The following is an 18,808-nucleotide window of genomic DNA, read 5'->3' as shown; positions in this document are numbered from 1 at the left end:
TATCAAAATTCCAGATTACTGGGAGAGAGACTGTGATTAGCCCAGCCCTGTGGAGGGAAGCAAGGCCCTGGGGCACACAGGGGACCCTGTACGTTCTCCACAAGCTGGGGGTAGTCGAGGGGGAGGCCACGCGTCCCTCAGACCAGCATCAGCTACAGCAGTGACAGTGAGGAAGGAGAGAGGCTGGACAGGCGATCTCGAAGGCTTAGATCTGGCAGATACTCGAATGATCATTTCCGGTGAAACCTGGCATTTCCTTTAATTGGAGACTGTAAGGCTTCCCGTGTGAGGACAGGGAAGGCCCGATGAGGGCTTGCAGCCCCGCTCCTTGGCGTGGAGCTGAAGGAACCGAGGCAGAGGTAGAGTGATCTGCCCTCGGGCACAGCTGGTGGCAAAGCCAGGCTCGAGGTGAGGTTCTCTGTTCCATGTCTCCATCCAGGAACGTCCGACGTCCCCTGCACCACACCTGCTACTCTCCGCCTAATGCCACGTGGACTGCACCTTAGAGAGACCGAGTTGGCCCTGAGCTGAGGGTTAATCTGCTTCTCCTAGGAGCCCACCTTCTATCCCAGCCCCAGGAACTGCCCTCTGAGGCTGGCAGGAGTTGTGGGAGGCTCTCAGAGAGACCCAGCTTTGATGCCCAGCCAAGTTTGTAAATCCTTTCTGGACGTTTTCCAGGCCCTGCGGTATTTAGCCTCTTGTTGGTTGGCTACAGTATGGATTTTTTTTTTTTTGACATAAAAATATCTCTGTGTCTGGGAAAAGGTACAAGGCTGGCTTGGTTTACAAATGGTGAAACATAAAGTTGGCAGCCAGCATGGCCCTCAGCCCTCTGCTCCTTCAGCCCACAGACTTTCATCTTTAAGCCTCAGGGTTTAGAGAAGTCTCTCCCATCTGGGCTGCTCTGTAGCCAGCACAGCCACGTTGGTAACGAGGACGCGGCCCCATCCGTTCACCAGGAGGTGGCAGCAGCAGTCCCTTGGGCTGCTCTGTGTGCAGTAGCCACATGTGACTGGGCAGAGGTGGAGAAAGTCCTTCTTAGCACAGGTTGGGGCACCCAAAGTTTGCAAAGTTTGTTTTAATGACTATGAAATACTCTCCTGTGGGAAAACAGCCCAAGCAGAAGGGCTGTCCTTGTTGAATTCTAAGAGATTGTAGTGGCATCTCATAAGGGAAAACCCCTCAAGGATATTTGGATTGAAAGTCCCCTAAGTAACCCTGTCAACTCCCGGCCACCCCCCTGTGACAGCAGTGAAATTTCTTTCACAAGAGGCGAAGTTTTCCTTTCTGTTTTGATGAAGTTGATTCTCCAGTAGCTCTGCTGTTATTTCCAGTCATATTTATGAAAAATAGTGGGCACTGCTTACCACTGATTGCCCAGTGGTTCTCCAAGGTGGGGATTTTGCCCCCTTCCTCCCACCACCACCAGGGACATCTGGCACCATCTGGAGACATTTCTGCTGTTGATGCAAATGGTCAGGGGCATGTGCTACTGGCACGTAGTTGGGAGAGACCAGGGACGCTGTCAAACAGCCCACAGAATACAGGCAGCTCCCCGCAACAAAGAACTATGTAGCCCCAGATGTCAATAGAGTCAAATTAAGAAATCCTGGCCTGGAAGCAGGCTTTTCTGTAGTAGACTGGAGTTTCGTAAATCTAAGAACAGTAGTTCCAAGGCCATACTGCCACATGGAATTAGGTCAGGGGCTGTATATCAGTGTCTCTTTATTTTTCACTTGGTTATAAATCTGGCTAAAAATCTAGCAATCCCTATGTTATTTGCCCAAAAATATCTTTATCCTAGAACAAATGCACTCATTCATTTAAAAAGTATTTTAATGAACATTACAGTGCTCATTGGATTAATGTTTTGTAAGTTGTAGAGACCCTTCTATGTGATATGTCACTTAAAAAACTATATCTTACCGTAACAGATTCTTAAGATGACTTATATACTCACTGCAGAAAGCTTGAAAAGGATTTATGAGATTTTTAAAAACAGTAAATCCCAAAGGAATCAACTCAGTTTATTATTTACATTATTTTAATTTTTTTTAAATTTGGGGGGTAATTAGGTTTGTTTGTTTGTTTGTTTGTTTATTTATTTATTTATTTATTTATTTATTTATTTATTTATTTATGGAAGTATTGGGGATTGAACCCAGGACTTTGTGCATGTTAAACAGCAGCTCTACCACTGAGCTATACCCTCCCCCATCCAGTATATAATTTCATTTTTAATGGATTTTTTTAAATAGATGAGGTCTTGCTATTTAGACAATTTCTAGCCTGATTTTTTTCTCCTGCACTTCAAATATCATCCCACGTTATTTGAGCCTTTGTAGACCTTCAGTTGGCTGCGTGGTGCTCCATCATTTGGTAATAAACCGTGGATTTCGTAATCACTGTTGTTGAATACAGGTTATCACCAGCTTTTCAGTATCATAAATAATCTGTGATGAATGTTTCTGCTTTTCCCATTGCTCTGTAAGTAGCACAGCAGCCTGAATTGTTCGGAGGGCTTTGGGACATGGTTATTTAACTCCTAGTCTGTGACAAAAGCAAACAGAAAAGTCTTGTGCCAAATGCAGCAGAGAAAGAACCACAGAGACACCATTCAGACCACCTGACTCACAGGGAAAGTTCGTGAACACCTGGGAATGGGATTTAAAACTTGCCTAGACCGATTAAATCATGTATCTGCACATATACACATCCATGTAAGTAAATGCCAAAAAGTGAAATAAACCTGGAGGGATAAACACCAAACTTTTAGCAAAGGTGACTCTGGGATAGAGAATTGGGATTAGAGAGACAGGCAGGCAGAGAGGAAGCATGTTAGGTTTTTTTCTCCTATTGTCTGTTCTGTATTCTTTGATTCTTAATTATGAGAGTATATTCATATGTAACTTGTGTAATATTTAGACACAATGTGTTTTGGAGAATGAGCTGAGTCCTCAGGGATCAGAGCCTGAGCTCTGTCAGCAGGTACTTATCTTTTACTCCTTCTCTGACTCACACGGGAGAGTCTGGAGATGGCGGTGTGTCCGGAGCTCTGAAGCTCTCACCTGCATTGAGATGCCAGGCCTTAATCACTTGTTCTCCTCCTAACACAGTGGATGGGACACCTCTGTATCCACGGTCTGTGACACAGAAGCAGTGGGTGGAAACACCCAGTCTAGGGCCAGGAGCCTGAGGGTTTCAGGTTGACGGGCTCACGTTACCCTTGGTTCCTTTGCTGAAGCCCTACGAGCCAGGTAGCCAGAGTTTCTCCGTGAAGACACAGCCGGCCCCTGGGCCAGCAGACGGTGAGATGGTTCCTGTGTCTTTCAGGCCGTACACCTGGTCCCTGGCTCCACGCCGAGGCGGCTGGGCAGAGCTCCGATGACATCAAAGGCAGAAATGCTCAGGTAACACATCCCTCGGGGCTCTGAGTGTAAACCCGGGAATCCTCCTCAGGGACCCAGAGATACTGAGGGTGCGCCTTCCCCTTGACAGTGTCAGGTGTTCCTCAGGGACGGCCATCTGGGGTAGCTCACGTTCACACAAGACAGCTCAGACACTGTTTTCTAACCTGGCCGGAGGCGGCATCTCTCACTGCACACAACAGGGTCTCATCTTTAAAGGCCCTTTTTTTCTTTCAAAACTTGCATTCAGTCCTACCCTGGCAGCCTTGCATGCATGAGGGAAAGCTTCGGGGCCCAGACCGGGGTGGGTCATTTGTGTACAGCCTCCTGACCTCATCTGGTAACGTTGTGTTTCTACAGTTCTCTCTCAAGACACTCCGGTGAGATGACAGATGAAGCCAATGTCCTGTAAGCCACCTGCGGTCCGGGTGGCAGGGTGGACATCCCCAGGAGAACGTGTGACCTCACCATACTCAAGCTGTAATTCAGCTGACATAGAGGCTCTGACTAGAGCATTTATTTATTGTAAATATGTGGTTTGCACAGGCTTTAAATCAGTATTATAGTCGACTTTAATTTGAGTAATTTAAGAAGAAAACACATCGTTTCTCCATTTTTTAAAATGCATCTTGGCATTCATCTGTCAGTACAGATAAAAGCCCTGACCCCGCCTCCCGGTTTCCATTCCATGAGTGTAAATAGCGTGCGGGCTGGCCCTTGCTAGACTCTGAACCGTTCTTAGAAGATCCCTTAGTTTCCCAAACTCATGGTACCCACAACGGCTTCTTCTTGGCATGATTTTATATTCTCATCACACAAACTGCAAAATCAAACCAGATAATGCCTTATAAATGATGCAGCTCACGGAGAGTAGTGTGTCCCCACGCCCAGACAGTGCCACACAGCCTCCAGTGAACAAGATGCCACCTCGCTTCAGTCCTGTAGGACAGGGATTCTTTTGTTGCCTAATGTAAATAAAACGCAAAACAGGTGAGAGAGTGGGCTCGGCCCCTCCCATGCCACCGCCCCCAAGGCCCCTTTTGTATCGAATGATCCTACAAGTAGCCAATGTTCTTACTGTTTACAGTGCCCCGCGACTTTCCTCTGGTCCCTCCAAGTCCCCATCCCCATCCTGGCAGCCAGGGTGAGGTGAGCTGTATGAAATTTCGGTATTTTCCCTGCAGGTTAGAAACCTGCATAAGTCGTTGTTAGAGTAAATTACTAATTCTATCTCAGAGGTCTTTTTTTTTTTTTCTTCCCCTGAGTGCAGGGTTTTCATGGAAAATAGGACACGAAAAAGTGTAGTCTGAAATGTATTGTGAAATATCCGCCTCAAATATCGTGCCCCACCCCCACCCTTGGGAAACCTGGATCCACCCATCAGGCAAAACCTAGCTCCCTCCTGAGCTGAAGAGAACCTAACTGGTCTGAGACTCCCCCAGGCCCTGGGCTGGCAGCTCTGGCTGGGAGAGGTCTGAGTTCAGCCAGCCTTGACTATGTGACCTGTGACCACACCTCTCTCACCCTTTTCCTCCAGCTGGCAAGGGAATGGAAATGGGTTTTTGCTTGCTGCCTGACCCCAGATGCTCCCCATCCTTGGAGGGGAAGCTGTGACAGAGGAAGGAGAGAAAATAGAAGGAAACAGACTAATTCCTGGTCTAGGCCCAAAATAGCTGCCGATTAAAGGAAATCAAGGAGGGAGATGTGGGAAGAGCAGTGAAAAATGTTTCCTCTGAAATAACCCACTCACTCACTCACACCTCAAGGAGGTCATGCCCGGACCCAGCCATCCGAGAAGGGTACACCGTGAGGCGTGTTTTGGCAAGGGTGACCGCACCCACCTAGCTGTTGTCTGGAGCCACGACTCAGAGGGTATCCTCCATCACTGTCGTGCTTTCTCGTTCCAGACAAAAGCCACTGAGCAAGGTCAAGTTCCCTTCTCTGGGGAACAAATCATGCGAAGTTGTGACAGCTAAATCAATGGAAAAGAAGCTTTTGCAGGCCGTCAGCTGTGGGCATAGCTGATTTATTTTATGGGTTCTGCAAGGTTCCTGAAAGGTCAGAATCTTTTTATTATAACAATTTCTCCCACCCACCTCCCAGTTGTACAACATAATTACAAGGGTTTTAATTATCATGATTAAGAAGGCCCTAGACCAAGACAGTTCCACCTTCAGTGCAGACTGCCTGCCCCGATGAGGTGTTTACACATTCGTGTTCTGCACCTCTGGGATGGAGATTAAAAATAAAACTGTTCCAGGACAGAGGGAAGGAACAAGCAGAAACCAAAAATCGAAATTAGGGAGAAGTCTCAGGAACCTGGCATCAAGTGTCTCCTCCAGACCCATCACTGAATTCCCACCCTTAAACTCCCGCGGTGCCGGCCTCCGGCAGGACAAAGGCATAGCCCCTGGACCACAAACTCGGACGTAAAGACATTGAGTCACAGCGCCCCTACCATCTCGCATATTCTGGCTGGCAGTGTTGTCTGTGACCCCCAGCGTTTCCCGTGTGTTTTATATTTATGGATGTTCCCCTCTGCAGATTCATTTCTTTGTACCTAATAAACTTTAATAGGTGGAAGTGCTTCCAGTCACTTCCTTCGTGAAGCCCATCAGTGGTCACCAGCCCCCGTCGAAGCCGACCATTTTTAGCATTAGAAGGGCTGACGCAGGGCATTTACACAGGACCCAACACTCACTTCAACATCCTGTGTTAGAAACGGGGACTTTCTTTTCAGAGCTGAAATTGCTAACTAAACCACACAATGTTCTCCTAGCTTTTGTAGCTAACTAAACTAATGGGTATTTGGGTAAACCAAGGGGAAAATGTCCTCAAAAGCATTTTGTAAAAAGTAGATAACACTGTATTTATTCAGTTGTATTAGTAGGAAATGGGCAGAGTAGTGCTTAGAAATTCCACTAACCTGTGTGAGAATGGAACAACTTTCAACCCAAAGTGCACTTAGTACCGCCCCTCAACTTAGCAGCGCCCCCTCGAAAAGCTCCTGCATGGAGCAGTATCATCTCCACTTGCATTATCTTGTCCTCAGGTGCCCTCTTTAGAACGTGGTACGGGGGAGAGAAGGTTTACCTGATACGTAAGTTGGCTTAAGGGGAAACATGAGTCTGAACCTCTGTTCTCCTAGTACCTGGGCAAGCCCTTAACCCTTGGGTCACAACAGGCCCAGGCATCAGCGCACACGCACACGCACATGCACACACACGCACACTCCAGGGTACGAGCAGTTTGCTTATTACATGTGCAGTCACACGCACAGCTCTCGCTGGCTGCACCCCAGGCACTCCATTCAGATGTTGGCTGAGCTGCTCAGATCACTAGCTCTGCTGCTGGGGAAGAAGGAGAGAGCAGTCATTAAAATTCATAGATGCTCTTGAAATAAATCTCATCTAGAAACTAATTTCAAAGTTAGCTGCTTCACACTTTGCATCTGAATTAGTTAAGGACAGACTTGTTTTATCCGCTGTCTTGTGAGTGGAGGCATAGATAAACTCTTTGATGACCAAAACGGCCCATCTGAGTGGAGAAGAAAAGCAATGGCCCAAGATAACCAGCAAAGTAAATGATGAACTTTAAAGCCATTGACTGAAGAGGCTGGTGAAGCGGCCATGGTTTTAGGCACCCCTGAAGGGGTTTCGTGTGGCAGAGGTGGTGCCTAGAGGTGAGGGGAGCAACTTGACGGGAGGCTGTAGACTCCAGAAGCAACTTCCAAATTCTCAGACCATGCTCCAGGAGGTTGTGGCATCCATCCTTCACGTACCTGTTCTGTTATGGATTGAACTGTGTCCTCCAAAAATGCATACGCTGAAGTCCTAACCTCATACTTTAGTAATCTTATTTGGGAATAGAGTTGTTGCAAATGTAAGTTGAGATGCGGTCCTACTGAAGGAGGGTGGACCCCTAGTCCATTATGACTGGTGTCCTTATAAAAAGGGGAAATTTGGACACAGACACATACACAAGGAGGATGCTATATGGAGATGAAGAGAGAGATCAGGGTGATGCTCTTACAAGCCAAGAAAAGCTGAAGATTGCCAGCAAACCACCAGATGCCAGGTGAGAGGCATGGGACAGAGACTCCCTCCCAGAGCTGAGAAGGAACCAATCCTGCCAACACCTTGATCTGGGACTTCTACCCTCCAGAATGGCAGGATAATAAATTTCTGTTGTTTAAGCCTCCCAGTTTGTGGTCCTCTGTTATGGCAGCCCTAGTAAAGGAATGAATACACTGTCACCCTGGGGCTTTGTAGGCATTTGTTTATGAAAAATAGAGCTGAGAATAAAGTTTAAACATTCAACTGTTCCTTGCCATGTAAACGGACCATCATCTACTCTGACCTTGACATAGCTCACTTGTTGCCAGTGATGAAGTCCAATTTTCATGAACAAAACATTCAGTTGCATTTTGCCTGTCACGTGGAGACAAAATCATGGAAGCAAGCTGGCCTTTCTCCCCACAAGAGTGGGGAGAGCTGGCTTTTTTCTTAAGTGGCATCCTTTCCTCTAGTGGAGCTGCTGTGGCCTTAAAATGAAGATGCCTGGACATCCATGGCACCAACCAATCTGTGATTCTTTTAATTTGGTAAAATACACATAACATAAAATCTACCATCTTAACCATTTTTAAGTGTACAGGTCAGTTGTTTCAAGTACCTTCACAATGTCGTGTGGTCAGTCTCCAGAACTCTCTTACCATCTTGCAAAACTTAAACTCTATAACGCTTAAACAGTAACTCCCCGTTCCCCTCTACCCCAGCCCACGGCAATCACCATTCTACCTTCTAGCCCTATGAGACCGACTACTCTCGGTACCCCGTAAAAGTGGAATCATGTAATATTTGACTTGTTGAGAGTGGTTTGTTTCCCTTAGCATAATGTCCTTGAGGTTCATCCCTGTTGTAGCATGTGTCAGAATTTCCTTCCTTTTTAGGGCAGAATATTCCATTGCTTGGGTGTACTACATTTTGTTCTTCCATTCATTCATTGTTGGATACTTGGATTGCTTCTACCTTTTGGCTATTGTGAATAATGCTGCTATGAACATGGGTGTGAAAACATCTCTTGGAGACTCTGCCTTCAATTCTTTTGTGTATATACTCAGAAGTAAAATTGCTGGATATATGCTAATTCTATTTTTAATTTTTTGAGGAATCTCTATACTGATTTCCATATCAGCTGCACCATTTTATATTCCCACTAACAGTGCACAAGGGTTACAATTTCTTCACATCCTCACCAACACTTATTTTCTAGGTTTTTTTTTTTTAATAATGACCATCCTGATGAGTGTGAGGTGGTATCCCGTGGTTTTGTGTTTGTTTTTAAAGAGTGAATTCATCCACTGAATGGATAAATGGAGGAAATGCTGAACTGACTGGCTTTTCCAAAGATTCCAGTCAGAAGATATATGCCCTTTTATACACATTTTCTATGTTGTGACCAGTGCCCATTTATTCATGAAACACAAGATAGAAGAGGCCATGGGACATTAATTTTGTTTTGTTTTGTTTTTTTTTATTGTATGCTTGATGTATTTAGAGACAATTCCAAAGGCAAGCACTGGATGGGGAAGTTATCTGGTTTGTAGATATTTGTACAAAAGTCTGTTAAGTCTACGTGGTCAGTTCCCACTGCAGGAAACAGAAAGGTTTTCCCTTCTATTATTCCCTGCCCATAGCATTTTCCAGCTTGCACATTTAACCTCTCACAACATGACTGCAAACATGTACGTATTTATTCATCCCCATGAGAAATCGGCATGGGACACCTCGGGATGTTTGGACTATCAGATAAAGCACATTTGATACAAACCAGAGGAGAGGAGCTGGGACTTCGGACCATGTGGAACAAAATGCCAGGGCTACAGAGACACACAGGCAGAGCTGGGACAGCATGTGCACGTGACCTGCCGTTCTTCCCTCTCCAAAGGGGACTGGCCAGCTCGGTGGGTCTCCCTCCCTCTCCTCCCTGCGCTTCCTCCCTAAAGCCCTAAAGCCCAGAGCTCAGCTGAAGACCTTCCCCATCAATGTTCCGACTGCTCTTCAATCAAGGATGCAGTTAGTGGTTTCATAACTGACACGCAGGTCCCACTTGGCTTTCCTGCTGGGCCAGACAGAGCTATGTAACACCTGTACCCATGTGGGACGACATCGGGGAGGAAAGTAGCTTGCTTGGTTGATCATTATTTTTTACATCTAATAATTCACCCAATAGTGAAGAAACTTCCCTGTTAATATCTAATAGGCATACACCTGCTCGGTTAGACAGCTCGTAAGAAAGACTCATTCTAATAATAACACTGTCTTATGTTATTGGGCACTAAAGAAATCACCGTAATTTCAAGTATACCCTTATTCTACCTAAAATTCCAAACCACTTCCAAAAATGAGAGTACTACTTCCGCTCTGCTAATTTACTTTTACTGGAGCCCCCGCCCCTCCTCAGAGGATGAGCGCTGTCTTCATCTGTGGTAAACCCCATCCATCTACTAGACAAGACTAGCTAGCTTCTGTTTGGTTATGGGGCGCAGGGGTAGGGGAGAGATTCTGTCCTTTATGGCTATGTCTTCTTTCTGCACAAGGCATGCATGGTCCCCTTCCCCTCCCCCAAGTCTTAATGGATACACAAATGGAATTTTTAGGAAGCTACTTACATACTGACCTTTACACATTATTTTCATAGTTCATCTTGAATATTCACTTTCCCCATACTGCCTTTAGAAAAGCAATCCCTGGTCAAGAAATTACCCATGTAATGATAAGCATTTGTCAAAAGCAGAGCCTGTTAGGAGCGTTTAAAAAAACAGCAGGCTCAAAATCCAACTACATACTGCAAGCCGTTAGCGTAAGTCACTAGAAGTGAGTGCACCCACACCAGTGGATTCCTCCTTCTCTTCTTGTCTTTCCCCACGCATCCCAATGCACAAAGACTGTCCGCTGCTATTACTGGGGTTTTAACTGTACATAGACCATTTAACATCTGCCAGGCTGTGGCACAGAAGGGCTGCCACGCCCCCTAGTGGTAAGATGGTGGCATCACAATTGTGGTGTATAGCGTTAGCCAAGACATCTAACTGAAGTTGGCCCATCTCTGAGGTTGCTGGAGTACGATCAACGTCCCTAACAGGAGTAGCCATTATGTTTCCCACCGCAAGGTGGCTGGGTAATGGCGTAAGGCTGGCTGGGTTATCCATGACCTTTCTTCGGCCCATAATAATGAAAGCAGGCCTCTATGTAATCTACTTCACTAGTCCTTCTGCTCAAACCCCTAATCACCTTGGGTATCTCAGACATGCCAGGTCTGATGAAACGTTTCCACAATAGGTTAATAGGTGGGGGTGAGACCACATGGTGAAATTTTAGAGTGGCTTTCTGCATCATCTCGTTTTAAATAACCCCTCAGCAGGCAGGCTTCGAAGGGAATGAGGAACCTACGTCATTCTCAAGCCTCACCCTTCCTGCCCAGCAGCTGCAGAAAGACGCTCTCAGGATGGCCACACCACCTAAGAGGGGACCCTAAACTCAGCCACAGTGAGAGCCCAGGCCAAAGCCCAACAGTACTCGGCAAGCGCAAGCCCAGTGCGTGGCTGCTGCCGGTAACTGTCAGCTCCAATGGTCCTCCCATCTCTCGCCGCCTGTAGTGAGTGGTTTTACATACAGAATGTGCAGAACTGCTGGGCAAAAACTCACGGTGCTCTGATGCTGACACCTTTACAGGCAAGTTGGTGGGAAAAAAGATCTGTTCTAATAAAACCTGTGACCCCGCTCCCCGCCCGTGTCTGCATCTGTGTATGGGGCCCAAGGCCCTTTCAGCTCTCACGGCTGACGATCCACTGCAGCTGAGGAGTCACTAAGTCACTTCCAAGATCACGGACACTCATAGTATTTCCATTTGCAAATGCCTACCAGTGATGAAGAGGAGCAGGCCCAGATGGTACAGGTGAGGCCAGAGTAACTAAACCCCTGTCCTCCCAGTAGCTGGTGTGTTAACACACACTTCTATTCATCATCTCTGTCCCTTTCCACGTCCAGAGCCGTTGAGAGTTTCGATAGCTGGAGATAAGCCTCAACACCACCGCCACCTGCCCACTTCAGATACTAGGAAATTGGGGCATGAGGAATAAAGAGAGGGACCAGCAAAAGCCAGCTGCTTCCTCCACAGGCTGGGCAGGGAGGGCGGGGGAGGGACAGTCACCCCGGGGAGAAATGCTTCCCCATCCATCTGTCCCCTTCCTGCCCTCTGTCTTCCCCAGGCTGAGCCCATCTGGTCTTCCCTGCATGCCTTTCTGGGCTCTGCTGGTAAGTCAAATCCTCCGTGCACACCCGACGTGGGAAACAAATCAGTTTAATTAAAGTCTCTGCTGAGATAATGGAGTGGCTGCTCAGATTCCAGCTACTTAACTGGAATCTAAACAGTTGAGAGCTTCTCCTTTTCTTTCCTTCATTAGCTAAGAAACTCGCAGCTTTGTGGGGTGGAACTCTGCCATAGGGCCATGTAATGAATCCTAACTAGATGGCAGTCACCAGCCCCAGCATCACTGGTACACAGCCGCACCCGTGTGGCGGGGAAGCCATTGTGCAGGGACAGCTAGTGCCTCCTTGGAGATGCACGCGTGATTTAGGGACAGTGCCAGCACGGCTGCCTCTGGATCTGTAAAGCAGGCAGGGTCCCGTGACACAGGTGACCAGCTCTCCCACACGAGGAAGCAGCGTGGGGCTGCCGCACACCAGCACTGCCCACAGAGGCCAGGTTCCTTCGGATCCCGGGAACCGGGATGGAGCCGGGGCTGGAGCTGAGCAACCCCAATCCCTTCCCACTTGTTCCATCTCTCGAAAGACACAGCTGGAGACAATCTGCCTCGGAGGCCTGCACTCAAAGTGAGGGAGGCCAGGGAGCCTCCTTCCCGCACACACACAAGAGCCCTGGGCCAGACCAAGAAATGCCTCTTGTTAATCTGAAAGAAACCTCTACTGAGAGGAGTAGGACTTCAAAAGATTTTGCTTTTCCCGCAAACCTGGCACAGTGGAGCCTGACTTTCAAGGTTTGATGGACTTAAGTCCTCCTGTGAAAAGGCTAATGTGTCCATTGTCACTGAAATACAATAATAGCAGCTTAAAATCCACAATGAGTCATACAGTCAAACAACAGGCAAGCGGGATACACGTTACACTGCAGAAGAAGGGGGCGCTTCGAGATTCAGGGCAGAACACAAGTTAACAGTGCGACTTTAACACATCTGAACGTTCTCATTTCACTCTGACAGGAGAGTGGTTTGTTTTGCTGGTAATTTAGTAAGGTGGGAAGTTTTAAATAAGAAGGGGAAGGGGAACGCTTACTTCACTTAAAGAACTTAATCTCCGTGTCAACACAGTCATAGAAGAGATCCCCCACTTCAGTGGGGTCCAGGGGTTCGGAGCTGGTCAGGATTTCTTCCATGGCTTCCAGGCCTTGCTTCTCCAGTTCCAGCATCGTCTTCCTCAGCTTCTGGCCTTGCTCCTGAGGGAGGACAAAAACAGTGGGGGTCACTGCAATGGACACCGAAAGGGCCTAAGGGCCCATCCACCCCATTCCATCTGTCTCCTATAGGACTGCCATAGCTATGGTTCTAAACGCCAGTGTGGTGATGTCACGGCTCTGCTCGGAATACTTACACAGCTCCCACCGCCTTGAGGATAAAATCCGGGCTCCTGAGGGGCATTCGGGAAAGGCCCTTTGTCATACAAGGCTCTTGCTTGCCTCACCTCTGGCCCTGCCCCGACATCTCCTTTCTCCTCAGCCAGACCCAGCTAGCTGCCGTCCTCCGACCCTCCAGACTCTCATCACCACAGGGCCACACTGCTCACCCTCAGCACTCGGTCAGCCTGTGCCCATCTTCGGGCCTCTCTGAGCACCCTTCCTCTGGGCTCCCACAGCCCGGGCCTTTCCTTCTGCCATGGCTGTTCTCGTCCTGTCTTGTGAGGGTCTGTCTCCTTGCCTGTGCCCCCATTAGACCACCATCTCTCGGGCGTGAGAGCTGGGCTTGTCTCTATCCTCCAACACCTGGGACAGAGGAGGCACTCCCAGTAAATGCTGGTGGAAGGAGTAAGTGGATCAGTGAATAAATGGCATGTCAAGCACCGAAGGAGTTTTTTTTCTGAGGTGTGAGAGCTCTTCTTCCAAGTGGGAATCACTCATTTACAGAGGATGACAGTGAAAAGCTTTCATTTGTCCAACTAGTCCCAGAACGGAGGCGCTGCTGGCACCACCCATCCCCCTCTTCCTACTGCTGCCTTAACTCAAACCGCCGCTCATTTCTAAATTTCAGAGTCCACCCAGACTCGTCAGTCTCATCTCTTTGAGATTTTCCGTAGGACACCTCAGAGCACACGGCCCTTTCTACCTCTGCCTTCAGTTGCCAAACATCCACAAAATCGTGCACCGCAGAGTGACGTTTTCACTCTATTCGGGCTTAGTGTCGTCCACCCAGAAAGCACACGCTGTCAGGAACCAGCGGGGACAGCCCGGGACAAAAGTCTGTGCAGTGTGGCGGCGGCATTCATAGATCCAGGGAAACATGTGGCAGGGAGGACAGGTATGAAGTGACTGTGTGACTTTTACATGTCAAAACGGTCACCTCTGTGGCACAGAGAGCAAGTTCTGGAAATAGGGAGACTCCCTCTCCCCGAGATACGTTCTGAATTCATTTGGATCTACTGACAACCCTACCTTCTCTGTGTCCTTTTAAGAGAGTCCAGCCGGCGGATGTAAGAAAGTAATAAGCTCACCTGGTCCACACAAAATGCGTGCACCAGTCTACCTAAAAGACGTCCCTTTCTTCAGGACAAACTGGACCTTTACAAGCCATTAGATACGTGCTTGGGAAGCAGGTGAGCGTCTAACAACCACGTTCCTTCCTTCTTCCTTCAGCAAAATAGAGACTTGGATTTTATATGAAAGCCCATCGCTACTGGCTGCCGTGGGCATATATGGAGCGCCGCTCTTGTCTGAACCGATGTCTTGTAACTTTATTAACCAAAGGGTGGGCGAGGGAGGGTTGCACTTAGAAGAGTAACTATTTTAAAACTAGGAACTGTTTTAAAAAACTTTTGTGTGTGAAAAAAATACGTACAGAACATGAAATTAATCATTTTAACCATTTTTAAGTGTATGCTTCAGTGGCATGAGTATATTTACATGGCTGTGCAACCATCGCCACCATCCATCTCCAGAACTCTTTTGAAGAATCACTTTTTTAAAAAAACAACATACAAGGGGTGCATATACCTCAATGACAGAGAGCATGCTTAGCACGCACGAGGTCCTGGGTTCAATCCCCAGTACCTCCGCTAAAAAAAAAATAAGATTACGATTGCATCTTTAAATAGTGTTGCCATCATGTATAACTTTTTTACCTCCAAAAGCATGCAAAGAATTTTTGACTGCAGAAAAGCAGTTCCCCTGACTAGAACTGCACACTTCCGTTATTCCTGGGTAAACAGCAAATGAAAGAGAAATATTCAAGCCCACTGAGTTCCAGAAAAGCGCCCAAAGCGGAGGCTTTGTTTCTCTGGGTCTCAAGAGGCTGGCGGACCATTAACACCAGCGTTCTGGGAAGGGCCTCGGGACCTGGGCTTCTGGGAGCAGCCTTGCTGGAGAGGAGGGAGATGACCTTGTTAACCGCCTCCCTGCCACCTTCCCCGCGACCTCGCCCCCTCGGGGTGCACCGCCAGGCTCACCTCGTCGCTCTCCAGGACGGCGCGCGCCCACTCGTGGGCCTTGTACAGCTCGTGCCGGCGGTCTGGCTTCTCCTGGAACCGAGGCTCCTTTTTGGCAGGGTCATCGTCCCCGAAACAGGGAGACTGTGCTTTGGGGACAAGTTTTACATCTTCGACAAAGATGAAAGGCTTGAATATGGACCTGGCGAGAAAGGAAAGGTGCTTCAGCCGGACTGAGAGCGGGGCTTGCGGACACCAGAGGCTGAGCCCTCGTTCTGCCAGCACTCCCCGGGCCAGCTCACGGAGCGCGGTGGGCGCATGCCAAGAGAGACACAACTGCGTATGTCAGTGACTATTTCAGTAAAACGAATCGCCATTTATGAGCTGCAAATTCTATTTACAGCGAGAGACAACAAAACAGACTGGCTTTGCTCCAGGAAGGCCATTTGAGAGCCCCTTTCAGCTACATACAGTAAGGCAAATAGACACACAGTGTTCTGAGGAAAGGGTGCCAGGGTCCATCAGGCTGAGCTGGTCTTTCTCTACCATGGTCTGTGGAAAGGGGCCTCCTGGAAAGGTGGGCTCCGAGACCCACTCTTTTTTTTTAGGTTCTCCCTTATTTGAAAATGTTTAGGGTATCTCTGAAAGACTTAGGGAGGAGACAGATTTAAAAAAAAAAAATCCCAGGGGCCCCAGAGAGGGCACACCACAGAGAACAGAAGTCTGGTCGTGTGAGAGGGGAGCGAGGGCATAGAGGTGGCTAATGCAAGAACCCTCAGATGCAGCTCTTTCGGCACGAGGAGGTGTCTTAGGGAACAGGGCTGTGTGTGTGAGTGTGTGCGTGTGTGCGTGTACCTGTGCACACCTGGGCACATGTCAGCATACCCCCTAGACGTACACACCCCTCTAAACAGCCTAAGGAACTGCATCCTGGGATCCCAGGCCAATACAGCTGAATGTATGTAACACTCAGGAGAGAGCCTCACTGGCCCCGCTCTGCACCCAGAAAGAACGCGGCTGGATCAAAGTGCTCTGGGCAGATCACAGGCACCTCTGGGCCCTGAGGGTGGCCTGCTTTCCATCACACCCCAGGGGGCACCTGCAATAACAACTGGACAGAATGAGACACACAACCACATCCCGTGTGTATGGGTCGGATTTTGGTTATTTTTCTCTCCTCTTAACTGGTGCACCTTGGCTTATTCTGTGCCTCCAGTGGGTTAGAAGTGAGCTGGGATGTTGACTGTCTCAGCCCCAAGGTGCCTGGGCTAAGGCGCCCAGAGCAGCCTGGCCAGTGTGCCTTGCAACCATTTTCACGTCTGCCTTTGTCTGAAAAGAACTGGGAACCCATGACCCCTGTACCCAAACTATGTCCTTGGACTCGAGGCATTGGCATCACCCTCGGGCCCCACCCCCATCCTGCTGAAAAGAAGCTGCATGTTAACAAGGTCCCCGGGGGATTCATGACATCCAAGTCCGAGGAGCACGACCAGAGACGTGGTGATGAGGAGTGACCTCTGAGGTCAGTTCCCTGAGGTTATCAAGGAAAGGGGGCTCAAGTGAGAAAGAAAAGACCCTGATCACAGCACGCAAGGTCGGGCTCATCCTCATTTACTCCGAATACTGAAAGCAGTGAGACCTTTGCACCCCAAGCTGGCGAAGTGGTAGCACTGGTTAAGGATAAGTGCTGTTCTCACAGGTGACGCAAACACACACAGGAGGCTGGGCCCATGCCGGGTCCCATCCGCCAGGATGCACAAGGCTCAGGCAGGTGGCCTGGACCTAATTCCTGTTCTCCTGTTTTCCACCGGCCTCAGGACACGGGTGATGTTCACTTGCGTGACTGATGCTACCCTGCACAAGCCCCTGCGCCCCACCCCTTTTCTCTACCCCTCAAAAGCCCATGTGGGAGTGATGTTTTCATCGAGAAACCTGTCATTTAATTTCAGGAATGTCAGTGCTTTACTTACTGGGTGACTCACAACCATTCTGATTCTGGCCTCGTGGGGGAGAACCGTGGCCCTGAGGGGCCCCAAGGGGACTGCTGACCTACTATTCCGGGTCTGTCTGCCTCACGACAGCGGGGACAGGGAACGGGGCTGAGTCAGGATGGGGGTGCATGTGCCCTCCTCACCTCTGACCAACCATGGGGCGCGTCATCTTCCCTCTCTGTCTCTCACCTGACTGAGACAATCTCTAGCATCCCTTTCAGCTTCTAAAGCTGTTGTGTTATTTCCATTTCTATGTCATGTGGCCTGTGGACTTGGGACTCTGACTCCACGAAGTTCATGCTAAGCAGTCGTGGTCTTCTGCACCCAATACACAGATAACAGCACAACAAAAACTCAGACCACTCTATCACACTCGTTGGAATGTGGAGGTTAGTTTAACATCAGTGAGCATGTCTGATGGGGTTTCTAAGACAGGAGGGACCAGATGTTAATCCCTCTCATCTATCCATTTTAACCTGAAAAATAAATAAATAATAAATATGATCAGGTTCCCACAATATTCTAAAACAGCCAAAGCTTTCCAAGAAATTTTTTTTCCAAAGTCTATAAGGAGTTGCTGAAAACATGAAGCGTACATTTGTCAGGTGGTAAGGGAGATTTTTTTTTGAGGTTGAATAAATAAAAATTACTGCCAATAATAAACTGCAATAATACTTATATGGAGGATGTAGGAATTATGTATAATTCAGTCTTGATAATTTGTGTCTGCATATCCAGAAAAGGGCAATGAGGATAACTCGGGTTTCCAAATGTTCTGATTTCTTGCTAATCCTTACAGAAAATCGCATTAAAAATCCAAATAGGAGAGAAGATACTCTGACATTTTCCCACACTTGAACCTCAGATGGTAGCTTCTCAAATGCCCCTCGAATGAATGGATGCTCATGAATGGCCCAGAGAGATGAAATGACTTGACCAAGGTCACATGCCCAGCTAGTGGCAAAGTGAACTGCCATCTGGGTCATGACCCCCTCCCCGCACACCCAGCCAGGGCGGGGCCCACTTCATCACCCACGTGGAGTCTCCCACCCCAAGGATGGCCAAGGGGATGCAGCTGAGGGGGCTCTAGAAAGCTAATTCTGCTCTGTCCTCAGAGCCGCCTCTCAGACTGACCTTCAGAGAAGTCACCTAACCCAGAGCTGGCTCTGGTCACCCACCCCCTCCACGGCGCATGTAACCTGAATACAGGATGATAGGCCCCAAAGGGGAAATGCTTCCAACCGCAGAGTCAGCCCAGCAGCTGGTTAACAAAGAGATTTAAAGGTGGCTGAGCTATGCGAAAGGGATCCTCATGAAGGGCAATTAAACAGAGGAAGCCATGAGCATCACTGAAGGAAACAACGTGACTGCACCTGTCAGTGCTCTTTGAGACAAATCCAAGGTCCAAGGCACGCAGCCTGATGACACAAAGCCAGCCCGGCTTGCAAGGTCTGTCTGAGTCTACAGGATTTCACCTTGGGTGACACTTTGAGTCACAGCCAAGAAACGTGCTGGAGGCACCTTTGCCTTACCAGTCCTTTTTCTCTTTCTTAAACCTTGTGATGGACAGACTAAGCCAGTGTAAAAAAAATCTGTTTTCCTCTCATTTGTTTCTTCCTTGGGAAGGAAAACAAAATTATCACGAAAGTCTCTAACATTTTATAGTATATCATAATTTTCAAAGTGCTTTCATGGT

General features: G+C 48.3%; 2 protein-coding genes across 6 annotated transcripts in view; one reads left to right on the top strand and one right to left on the bottom strand.

The window, feature by feature from the left end:
* Positions 1-8,555, top strand: part of WIPF3 (WAS/WASL interacting protein family member 3) — a 70,904-nt gene extending 62,349 nt beyond the window's left edge. For 3 of the 4 annotated variants that reach the window (XM_031455117.2, XM_064487481.1, XM_064487482.1), the window contains 2 exons: positions 3,334-3,410; positions 3,768-8,555. In XM_031455117.2, coding sequence (XP_031310977.2) covers positions 3,334-3,410; positions 3,768-3,791 — 101 coding nt within the window. In that variant the 3' untranslated portion in view covers positions 3,792-8,555. The remainder of the gene's footprint in view (positions 1-3,333; positions 3,411-3,767) is intronic. The other variant, XR_010381637.1, reaches the window with a different exon arrangement.
* Positions 8,556-10,556: 2,001 nt separating this feature from the next.
* SCRN1 (secernin 1) overlaps positions 10,557-18,808 on the bottom strand; it is a 53,656-nt gene continuing 45,404 nt past the window's right edge. For both annotated transcript variants that reach the window (XM_031455118.2, XM_031455119.2), the window contains exons 7-8: positions 15,143-15,323; positions 10,557-12,923 (exon numbers count right to left, since the gene is read on the bottom strand). In XM_031455118.2, the coding sequence (XP_031310978.1) occupies positions 12,765-12,923; positions 15,143-15,323 (340 nt within the window). In that variant the 3' untranslated portion in view covers positions 10,557-12,764. The remainder of the gene's footprint in view (positions 12,924-15,142; positions 15,324-18,808) is intronic.

The sequence above is a fragment of the Camelus dromedarius genome, chromosome 7, assembly GCF_036321535.1.
Source record: "Camelus dromedarius isolate mCamDro1 chromosome 7, mCamDro1.pat, whole genome shotgun sequence".
NCBI lineage: Eukaryota > Metazoa > Chordata > Mammalia > Artiodactyla > Camelidae > Camelus > Camelus dromedarius.
This window is presented reverse-complemented; position numbering and strand designations above follow the sequence as displayed.